This window comes from Drosophila tropicalis, unplaced genomic scaffold (genome assembly GCF_018151085.1).
Source record: "Drosophila tropicalis isolate 14030-0801.00 unplaced genomic scaffold, ASM1815108v1 contig_158, whole genome shotgun sequence".
In the NCBI taxonomy this organism is placed as follows: Eukaryota; Metazoa; Arthropoda; class Insecta; order Diptera; family Drosophilidae; genus Drosophila; species Drosophila tropicalis.
The window spans coordinates 11,095,001-11,107,469 of NW_027172602.1; the positions used below are offsets into that span (position 1 = coordinate 11,095,001).

Below are 12,469 nucleotides of genomic sequence, written 5' to 3' on the forward strand. Positions count from 1 at the left end.
AAAAGAAAAATAGAGCGGTTAGGGGCAAGCAATGTGCCAGCTTTGAATTATGATAGAGTAGAAATATTATTGCAAATATAATGAATAATGTCGTGGGTTAGTGGGGAAAAAAAGACAAGAAAAGCAACTTAAAAGGACAAGCCCGAGCAGCGAAATGCAGTTGATAAAAATGAGGAGATAAAGAGCTAAAAGAAAGAACCAAAGGAAATCATATCCTCTTTGCCTGATACTGTCATCTTTAGGCCACAAATAAAATAACCATGTCATTTATCTTTAAAGATGATATAAATCGAATCGTTTGTATAACAAAAGTTTAAAGTTCTGAAGCCATATAACTAAACTGTTTCAAAACACAATGATGATTGCTAGGAAAAGTAAATTTAGGTCAAGAATGAGATGATACGTTGAGGTAGATAAAAACTGAAACTATGTATTTCTCTCGCGCAGAGAGACTTGCATGTGCACTTTAGTCTATTAAGCAAATATGACAGACTAACTGTCAGCCCTGTTAAAGAGTATTTGCCCATCTGAAAAGTTACTGAAAACGTTTTAGTCGATGAAAATTTGCATAGCTTCTCTGCTTCTTCTAGAAGTATTGATTGATTGAGTGAATGATTGCCGACTGGCTGAATGGCTAGCAGCCATTGAGAAAACTTTGTTGTTGACACTTTTGCACAATTTCAATTTTGCATTGTGATTTCGCATTCTTAGTATAGTCTTTTTTGGTGGCCGGATATTGGCCGCCAAATGGTGCGAAATGGATAATCGTTAAATGCTAACAGTTTTAAGGGTGCGCCCCTCCCATCTACCACTTTCTCCTTGTGGGCCATTCCAATCCGAAGAACACGTCTTGCATTTAGGCAGACAATTGTAGCAAGTATTGCTAGATCAAAGAAAAGTTTTGGTATGTACAAATTAACTGCTTGTTTGCGGTTAATTGAGATGATATTAATTATAATTATGTTCACACACACCCACTTACAAGCACACACACACACACACACACACACACACAATAGCATAAGCGCAGCGAAATTGAAATTGTTTTGGGTGGCTGTTTTGCGTTGTACAAAGAGAAGGGTCTTCTTTTGGTAGGATTGTGGAAGGAAACACATGTAAGCGCTAATAACACTTAAACAGGCTCCAACGCACACACACACATATATACAAATATGCACACACACTAACACATTTTAATACATGCAAGTACACTCGAAAAATATTTTAACACAACAAAAGGAAAACCATTTAACATTTAAAATTAGAATAACCTTTAATAAAAACCAATTGAATATTGACCGTTTCGTTTCGGTTTCTTTGTCAGTTCTAATATATCTAATCATTCATTCAGTTTTTCTTTCGCCAAGTGTATGTATATTGTATATACAATACATACATACATATACATATGTGTATATGTAGGTACAGTTATAGCTGGCAGGAAAAACGGATAACGGGACAGAGAGACACACATTTCAATTTCGAAATTAAGTGGCTCACTTGGCCCTATTTGTGTGTTTGCCTTTGCCAATGTCTGCGTATGATTGTGTGTGCGAGAGGGGGAAGGAGGTAATGGTATGCGTGCGTATGTGTGAGTGTGTGTGTGTGTGTGTTTGCATTTGGCGTTTTGTTTTTGGTTTTGTTGTGTGTTTTTATGCTGAAATCGGCCGACATTATGCGACGCTATGCCGCCACATAAACTTCCGCTTTGCTTTTCGCTACCCACACATTTCGTATTTATCGCTTTTCGTTTTTGTTTTAGCCAAGCGCCCCTCCGCCACCCCTATAACTTATTAGCCATAGTGCCAACTAAGGGTATACATAGATACCTTCCGATTGATTTTGCAGCTAATGAAGTTATATTCATTGCATGTCATGCTTCACATTCTTTATTTTTTTTGAGAAATTTGATGAGTTGAGTATTTGGTTAAATAACGAATAAAAAACTAAAAGATTTCAAATCGGTTTTCCAATAAACGATTACAAAATGATGCCAGATAAATATTGAACTATGGTTAGGAATACTTTTGAAAATGAAAGCTGGCCCAAAATCTGCTTGAAATTAGTCTTATAGTTTTAACTTTCAGCCTTAAATATTGTTAAACATTGTTAATAACTTTCGAATCATATTTAAATGCATTTTGTTTCTTTCTATCACAACACGTAACTATTGAAAATACTTTTACAATTTAAAAACGATATTATATTCACGATATATGATAGTCAGAAGAGTATTTATGCTATGACCATGAGCTATTTTGCTAATACACACGCACAGACAATCATCCACCCACTTACACACACATATGTATGTATGTTTTATTATTATGCATGCGAAAACCACAACTAATGTGCACTTCAAACGGCCTGTCAATTCAGTCAGAGGGAGAAATATGGCTAAAGATAGGGATAGATATAGAGAGGGAGAGAGAAATAGAAAGAGAAGAACAAATAACAACCTGACATATAGGTGTGGCATTACTTTCATTCTAATATTTTAGACAATTTTGCAGATTTATGCATATGATTTATGTATTTTTGGTTTGGTTACGACGGCCAACACAAATATTAAGTAGAATAAAGCAAAGGAAAAGTTCTTTCTATAACTGGGAAATTATTTCATTTTGTAATTAAATTTTCAATATAGTTAATTTTGAGCTCTTATCAAGTAGATAAGCTGACTCCATGGCTGAATTGTTTAGCATTAGTAAACTAACTCGAATGAAATCCTGTTTGAAACATCTCAGTAAATTGATGATTTTTATCACAATTTTCATTGAACATTTCCTTTCCATATTTCTGTGTGTGTTTCCCTCTTTTGCTGCATATAAATTGAGCTTCAATTTCAAGTGAATTTTATGACCTGTCCTGGTTTTGTTTTTAGCCATTATTATTATTATGTTATTACGGTTTTTTAGTTGCTGTTGTTGTTTACTTTTGCTTAGAGTTATTAAAACGGATATCGGATTCAGAGAGCACAAGAATGGGTAAGAGTCGCAGTGGTAGTGGCGGATTGTGGAGGGAGAAGCAAACAAACAATCAGACAATAAGGCAAGTCAACGGTATGGCACAGAGCAAACCAAGACAACAAAGAACAATTTCCTTATGCAAAGCGGCGATAACAGCCACCCGAATGCAAATACATAGATTTATGGCTTGAAAACCGAACTGTACGAATCGCACGAGTCGAATACACCGAATACTCTCCCCCCCACCTTGTTTCCCAAAACCAATTCCAATTCCATCCAATGGGATGCGATACACAGCTGGTCATAGTTGTCGGTGTCTCTCTTACTTTTGTGTCGTAAAAATAAAAGCTGTCAATGCACTTGAAATTTATCGCCCTGCAAATTAACACTTAAAAGGCAAAGGCAAAACACAAATACACACTCACACATAGACACACACACCTACGCACACAGTCTCAGTTAAAATGCTGAAAAGGACAACAAGCGAACATAAGTAAAATAAAAACCTAACAAGCGGCAAGGCTTTCAAAGAGCAACAAACTGAACTACATGAGTTTATGTTCCTCTTTACTCACTCTACCTTTGCTTATCCTCAATGTTGGGTCCAGAAGCCTTAAGAAATTACTTTGAATGTTAGATTTTTCTCTTTTTACTTTCACTTTTCTGTTATGCCTCAAATACACTAAACTCTCAACTCTAACCAGTTGAATTTTGCACAAATTTTGAATTCGAATTGATCTTTGTGAAATATAATAAATGTTTAATTTAATTATCAACTTTTCTTTTTGCAACTGAATTTGGCTTGAATTCCGAGTGGTTGAGAATGAATTCTGCTCTTCACGAAAAAAAGGGAGAGTTCTCTTCGATTATATTAATTCACTATAGTATTGATAGTTATCGAAAACAGCTCTCACGTTGTGCGCCAATTAACTACGAATGTATAAGAGATACATAAATGAATATTATTCACCTGTTCATTGAACTTACTCGTCAACTTTATTTAGTTAGGCAATTTGTTCATTCACTTGGTTCATAATTCATCCTAATAAGCAATTGAGCCATTCAAATGATACAATTTGTATCCTTTTTGTAAGATCTTTGCTTAAATTTTCTGATCTAGTTAGGCCTTTGGCCCTCCCTGCTTTCCAGTTTGTACCTACCTTCGCGGGATCGAGGTCGCCGGGTATTTGGGTGCCGTCTTTTGAGCAGAAGCAATAGGGCAAGGTACAGTCCTCGGTATTGCAACGTTGGGCTGTGTCTGCTGGGGCATCCGTTGCCGGGGCTGGAGCTGTGAGAATAGAGAAAAGAAACACGTTGTAGTGTAAAAATAATGAAAGATAAAAGGAGAGAGATGAACAAGACAATAAAGAAAATCAGTTTGAAAATTATTTAGAATCGAATTCGTTATGCGAGAGGCAATTTTGTGATAAAGTGAATGAAAGGAGAGGGGGAAATCGAAGGGCATGTCGAAAGTTAAAAGTCAACAAATAACAACATATACATATATCTAGCTCACACACACACACACACTCACACACAATGCAATACAAATATCAATAAGAGTGCAAGAAACAAGTTAAAAGAAAGTTAACAACAACAGAGGGTGGTGAAAAGAAAAGGGATAGGAAAGGCAAACTAAAGAAAAACGGAAGGGGGATAAAGTCAAATAACCTTAGGCTAAATCCTTGCTAGCTGCTTCTCTCTAACGGATTCTATTTGCATATGAGGCAAGAGTGTGGGTGGGGGAAACTCAATGGAATTCAATTGGCAATTTTTGCCCCCTTCCCACCCCTTTTCTTTTTTTGTTTTTCGTCATTTTTTTCTTTTCTCTTCTTCTCTTTTGCTGCTGCTGCTGCTACGAAGCAAACAAATTCGCTTAAACAAAAAAAAAAAAAAAACAAAAAAAGAAAGTCAATGCATTCGTCTGTCCGTTCATCAGTCAGTCAGTCAGTCAGCCAGTCAGCCAGTCATTCAGTCAGCCAACAGGTATAGACTTTCATGTGGATATACAATGCTCTTCTACCTTGTATGTACCTACAAATGGTGCCCTGGTTGGTGCAAATATTAAATTACATTTCTTGCGGCTCGCTGCTTTCAATCAATGCGGCGGCATGCAGCATGCCATGATGCGAATGGCGAGGGGTATGGGAGGATTTCGGCCATAGAGCAAACTGAATTAGCACTAGGCCAGGGCATCAAAATATCGTCTCAACCGTATAGTCTCTCTCTCTCTCACTCTCTCTTTCACAGAAATCGAACTTAAGACACGGACAATGCAGTACCATTGAAAACAATCTGCATGCTTGTCTAATTGAAAGTGGACTTCCGATTATAATTCAATTTACTACCAAATTACCACAAATTTGTTGTGTTGAAGATTAATGACCCTTGCAGGATTCTGAACAAAAACCCATGAGGGAGAGTAATTTGTAAAGATTTAACTTGATGTTATTATGAAAACAAAAAGGGATTGAAATTTATATTTTAATTTCACTTCTTATACTTAGTCCTTCAAAACCAACAGTTCCAATTACCACATGCTACATTGCTATGTATTAATATCTATGTAGAAATGGCTAAGTAATTAGCAAATACGCTCTCTAATATGTATTCTTGAAACCCAATATTTGCAAAATATTGTTATTCTAAAAATTAATTAAATTGAATTATAAATTAATGAGAAATGTTTGAATGATTGATAGCATTCATGACATGCTTATATCCCAATCAAAGCAAGAAAAAAGGCATTTAAACCGTAATCAACTAAATAAACGTTATCTTTATAAACGAGCATCCTTACTTAAAAAAAAACCCAAACTCCATAGAAAAATAATAATAATATATTTAAACCTAATGTTAACTTAGAAGAGAAAATCTTTGCTTTAAAAAGTTTTGTAAACATGTAGTTATTTAGAAAATAATTGACAACAAATATTTGTATCCATATGGACCCTAAAATACCCTACAATATAGTGGGATATAATATATTCAGTTATCTCAAGGTCTTAACTTTGTCGCTGTTACTCATAAAATGTTTCTTTTCGTTAGCCTCGAAAGTGTTTTCAAATTTCTAATCATTTATCATGATATACGAGTACTTTGTTTGCATATACTTATCAATTATATATATACGCAATTCCCTAGCCTAATACACATTCTGTCATCCATCAATCAATTTAAAGTCGGCTACAGAGTGAGAGAGAGAGAGAGAGAGAGAAAGAAAGAGAGATTCCCTGTGACACTAAAACTAATGATGATGGCTGCCTCCTGAAACTTTTCTTCTTTACCCCATTTAAGCCACAAATGTGCGCTACTCTTCTATGCATACATAGATAATCAATTTTGCTTTAGACCAACAAAAAACAAAACAAAAGAGAAAAAAAAAAAACATAGTTTACCATGTCTGTATGTGTTGTCATTTCGTGTTGGGCAAAGAAGCCAAAAAAATATAAATGTATATGTAAAATTAAGCACTAGAAACTAGACAAATATATGTAGTTTGGGTATTCCATTTAGCCATATCAATGGCTTTTAAAATATTTGTGGTCATATCATAAATAAGAGCAATGAAAATGAAATGCTTGACAATTAATTGGCCAAGCAAATGTACAGACTGACTGAACCGCACACGGAGAAAGGGGGTGACAGGGAGAGGGGGAGTGAGAATGAGTAGAGGTTTGTTTCCTCTGCAACTGCAATTTGGCTTAGCAATCATCATAAATTCTTCCATATTCAACCAGAGTCTTTGCCATCTTTGTCTCTCTCTCTTTCTCACTCTCTCTGTCTCTCTCTCTCTCTCTCTCTCTCTCTCTGTCTGTCTGTCTTTTGCTAGCAAAATGCATAACATTTTATTATATGAAAATGTTACTTGCAGAATATTTGCCTGCTCACTCGTGCAAGTCAAATGCAAACTGTATCTGTCTTACTTCCGCTTTGCCCTCTTCTCTCTACTCTATCTTATCTCTCTGTCGCTCTTCTTATTGAATAAAATGTAATAAACACTTTTAGTAACTTTGTTTTATATGAGAAAGGCAAGACGCACACTCACACAAACAAAACAGAAACACAAACACACACGACGCCATTTCGCACATATCCTTGGCTTTCAATTTTCCACCCCACACTCCTCTAGCCCCATCCATAAACACACACACACACACACAAACACGCACGCTACACCACATATCGAAATGCTGTCATTGAGCTTGCTCACTGAATTATGAAATTGAAAACTATTTCACATGAAAATGTAAACGATATTTTCTTAGAAAAATTTCCCTTGAACAAGACAAAAAAAACCCTACTGAGTTATTTTTTTTGTTTTTTGACTTAAATATTTTAATTTTCATTTGTAAAAATCGTTTTGCGATTACTTTAAAGTTACATTCTGCAGAATTAGTTAAACAGATTTTTCTTTGACGGCATTTGATTTTAAACACATTTTGTGTTCACATGCTAATATTTATTTTTTATATGTTTGGATCCCCAATGAATGACTTTGCTATTTGATGTAGATTTTAAGAGATTTGTAAATGATTTACTAACTTAATTATGGAATTGCAAGGATATGTGGACTTCGATGCGTTGATGTTAGCATGCTCAAGTAGTTTAGTTGTGTCACATTTTCAAATTCACTTGACACACATAGACACAACCACACACACACACACACACACACATAGAGACCCATACTTAGAAAACTCAAAACGATACAACGACAAAATAACCCACACACACACATTGCGTATACGCAATTCATCAGCTTTCAAGATTTTTGGTTTGGTTTAAGTTTACCCATCAGGTTTTAAATCTGGCAGAGGGAAAAAGGAATAGGAATCGGAAACTTACTAATCCTCCTCCGTCTGGCTTACGTTTGAAAATTAAAGTGCCAGCACGATTAAGTAGAAGGCAATCAGTAAGTTGAGTAAGTGAGTGTGTGTGTTAGAGGATAAAAAAGGTTTTTGGTTTGGTTTTTCAGAGTGGTTGAAAATGCATTTAAATTGAACACTTTACTAAAGTTCATCCAAATATTTGGTCAAAATAACACACACACATACATTTTATTTACTTTAGTGACTGTATTGGACTCTATATCTGGTTCTTTTGGTGCTGTTGATTATGTAATTAGTAATTAATTATATGGATAAAGCAAATAACGATCTGTTAGTTTTCCAGCGAAAACGATTCAAGGCTAGGCGTATAAATGTTGAAAACGATAATAGACAAAAACTAAACAATTTTAAAAACAAAAACCACTGATTAGTGATTAGAGTTTATTTTTAACATCTAAAAAACTAGTTCAACTAACAAGTTTGTCGTTGATTTTAAACCGGAACGAACTGCAGCTTCTTTTAGTTTGTTTTGCGTATAAATTTTGATGTGTGGGAACTAGTTCATAAATTGCAGTATTGTTTTTGGCACACGATTTACCAAATAACAACTACAACAGCAACAAATACTGCGTCAATATTACTTAAACTCCCTCCATATATAGTATTTGGCATCGCCGCACATTGTTTATATGCTTATTGACTTTAACGCCATTTTGCGCTGTTATCTTTTGTTATCATCATACGCATCATCATATGCTGCATTTTGGCTTTTCTCTGCTTCGGTTGACAAACACACACACACACACACACGCTCACATATACACATTTAGACACCTCCCCATTTGGTAAAATCTTCCATAACCTAGTCCATATTCAACCCCATATCCTCCTCTGGTCCATATCACGAAACGCAAAAATGCTGCGAATGGCAAACGAACAAATTGCCAAATGGCCAACAACAACAACAGCAAAGGAAAAAAATCCAAGCAAAAACGACTAAAAAGAACTAAAAGGGACAAACCTATTTCGATTGGGTCGCATTTTTTATACCGCTTAATTAAATCAATTCTAAAATCATCTAATGTCAATAAAATAGAAAACAAAGTATGAAATTATCTAATATCAACAGAATACAAGATCTTGGTATAATGTTTTGTCTCCAGATAATAATATTAATTCAGAGTTTCTTTTTGAGAACTTCGAGTAAAACCTTTTCATCAAGTAAGTTTAAGATGCTAATGCAAAATGTATATACCCAGATCTTCAGGGTCATGAAAAAAGTTGTGAGGGAAAAATTGTTATATTGGGTTAGCTATTTCGTCGTGTGGCAGCAAGACGAAGAAAAAAGAAAAAAAGAAAAAATAGTTATATATATATGTACATATATACATTTATATATATAACTATCTCAGTGTGTGTATCTGGCGTCAGCAAAAAGCGGAAAAAAATTTTATGCACAGAGCTTTGACCTAATCTCTGCTGCAATATTTCTCCTCGTGCACGCTTTTACTTTTGGCTATAACCCGCCTCCCCGCTCTCCCCCTTTTCTTATACCGCACTTGACTAACCCAAAAAATAGACCCCCTCAACGCCAAAAAAAGGGGAGTGGCCTGTGTGTGTCATTTATGTTATTACTTTTCTTCACATATACATATACATATACATAATATATATACAGCAGTCACAGGCTCAGCGATAGAAGGCAAAGAGTCGGCAGCGAAGTAAAGAAGGGAGGAGCTATTTATATGAGACAACATTCCAGTTGGTATTACGCAAATCCCAAACGCTTTAGATGTCGCAGCTTTCTTCCAAGCGTTTGCTTTCCGACCATCAGACGGACGGCCATCCACATGCCAGTTGAGTTGAGGTGCAGGGCAAAGGATTTAAAAGTTTGAGAGCAGAAGAGGAGAAGGATGTGGATGTGGCTGTGGATGTGGATGTCGACTAGTGCAAAAGTGCGTGCTTGCATGTGAGCGATATGTCACTAGATGCATTTGTACAATTGTTCGCATGTGTGCGTGTGTGTGTGTGTGTGTTGGTCGTTTGGTTGGTCTGCATGTGCATTTAATTCTCATTTTTGCAGCATATATTTTTTTTTCGAAATCCTTTCCCCTCATTCGCTACACTAAACCATTATGTTAAATTTTGTAGAAAAAGAACTAGTTCGTTTAACACAAATTTAGCCAGACAGAAAATTCTTCCTACATGTGCATTGAAATTGTTACCAAATCTACCAAATCTTCTTCTTGTTCTTTGGCTTGTTTTGTATATTATTTTTAGTAAGCTACTTCGTCTACTGCAGTAAATCTAAGAAATTCTTAAAACAAATATTGAATTTGATGGAATATCATCATCTTTCATCTATGAGATATTTAGCACTAGTTTTATTGACTTTTCTCATCTGAACTTTAGTAAAACTTATCTATTGCTGACTTTATGTACTTTGACTATCAAAATTCAAATGAAACTTTGAAATTTTAAAGCATAGCTATAATAGTTTCTGTCAGTGTATGCAAAAATTTACTTATATTGGGATTTTCTAGGTACACCAGCAGCTGCATGTCCGAGATGAAGGAATTGCCGTAAAACTGCGAAAACTCAAATCGTAAATGTATGTAAGCTTTAATGGCCCACACATGCACCGAGAGAAAGAGAGACATACACACACACACACAAATATATATATAAATGTATAAGAAAGGACAGTCAGAAAGAGACATAGACATAGACAAAGACGGAGTTACATTGAAGTCAGACATCTTTTGCTATTCCTGGCTCCTAGTTTCTGGCTCTTGTCCTGCAGCACTTGGTTATTTTTAAGCGGTCGCGTTTTTGCCCCATTTGAAGTGCACTTCGTTTGATACAAAAATGCATTCACTAACCCCGAAAAGAGAAAAAGTAAAGCAAAGCCTTTACCATGCGTCTTGGGCCAGGCCAAAAAACCGGTTGCCCTGCATCACTTGAAATTGCCGCTGGCTTCTGCCCTTAGTCCTTGGACGATGTTGTCGTTAGGCAACTCAATAGAGCGTAGCCATACTTTCATTGCTTTGTCATCGATTGTTGGGATAGTGCAGGGATATGCAAGACTCAGCCAACCTGCTCCTTCTACTCTTTGCTACTGTATGTATAACCCCTGTATCTATCGCCCACATATATATAAATGAATTATGCGACATTTACTCAAAAATTGCTTCCTAATGCTTGCACAGGGCCACAGGCACACACACACACACACACACACACACACACACACACACACATTGCATTTAACATCCTAGTCGATTCTCTTATGGATTCTAATAGAAACTGCCCAATTCTATTTTTGAGCTTCTAATAAATTTCATTTCATTGTATGTGCATGTTTGTGTGTATTAATGTGTGTGTGTGTGTCTGGGGTGAAAGTTTGCGTTTTATTTTAGTTACCAAAGAACTTTGGCAGGAAGGAAATGAGGTTAGCTTGGGTTTGGCTTAGGTTTGCTTGGCTTGGGTCTCTGAAATCGTTTAGCAAACCGCTTGGCATTCATCTCCTCTCTGTCTTTTTCCAAACACACACACACACACATGCATATGCCACATTTAGATGGCATTGCACTTAAGTCTTTTTTTGTATATTCTTTCTATAGGTTTTGTCTAGCTTGATTTATGCAGCACTTTCAATTGTTTTACGCTCTCTTCCTCTTACGCATCTCTTGAGATCTATTCTTAAATATTTTCTTTACTTACTTGTTGCTAAAGGACCACATTTGGCCTCATCCTTGAATGTGCAAAACTTTTGGACATCATCAAAATATAGACCAGATGGGCAGCGATTCAAGTATGGATAGCCATCAACACACTAAAAGATATAGATAACGATAAGATTAATATTCTAGATAAGTACCTGAAAACTGTTTCTTACTTGATAGAAACGACGACAGGTCGCTGGATCAGCATAATTGCCATTGGCAATGTGCGAGGGACATGTGAATTCTTCTTTTTCTTTATTTTGACCTAAGGAAAACAGAGAAAAACAAAAAAAGTAATAATTAAATGTGCAAAAGGTAGTTGGTTTTTTTTATAGAAATGTTCTTTTGCTTTTTAAAAAAAGTTATAAACATTTCATTTCAAAGCTTTCAAATATGCATTTATTAATTAAAATAGTTTATGTTAAATATGTAAATGTACATTTTTTAATTTGAATTTAACATTTCATATTTATTTTTTTTATTGTGTTCTTTGTTTTGTTTTGTTAATGTTGTTAGGACTTAAATTAATTCTATTAATTGGTTTGTTTGAATTCTCCAATTATTTTATCCTTGCAGGGAAGGGTATAGGTAATAATTATTATTATTCGAATGATGAACTTACAATTTGGCTTAATTGTGTCAATAAAACGAACAATTATTAAGCAGTATTGTTTAAAAACAATTCGAAGTTACTGATTATTTAAAAAACTATGCAATATGAATTTTAATTTTATTTTTTGTTTACCAACACCAGCTTATTAGTTCTTATTTAGTTACACAAAATTTAAATCACTAATTTCATTCAGCAATTGATTGGAAAAATTAGCATATTATTCGTTTAATCATATTAGGTTTAGGAACTTTATTATTGCCACATTTGTGATTCAATATTGGATTTGATTTGTGGCAAGTTTGTTATGCCATAATTGTGTGACATACTTGA

At 35.1% G+C, this 12,469-nt stretch overlaps 1 protein-coding gene across 1 annotated transcript in view; it reads right to left on the minus strand.

Annotated features, from left to right (window-relative positions):
• Cda4 (chitin deacetylase Cda4) overlaps positions 1 to 12,469 on the minus strand; it is a 41,773-nt gene that overhangs the window by 22,552 nt on the left and 6,752 nt on the right. The window contains exons 2-4 of the mRNA XM_068302942.1: positions 11,700 to 11,791; positions 11,525 to 11,636; positions 4,130 to 4,257 (exon numbers count right to left, since the gene is read on the minus strand). Coding sequence (XP_068159043.1) covers positions 4,130 to 4,257; positions 11,525 to 11,636; positions 11,700 to 11,791 — 332 coding nt within the window. The remainder of the gene's footprint in view (positions 1 to 4,129; positions 4,258 to 11,524; positions 11,637 to 11,699; positions 11,792 to 12,469) is intronic.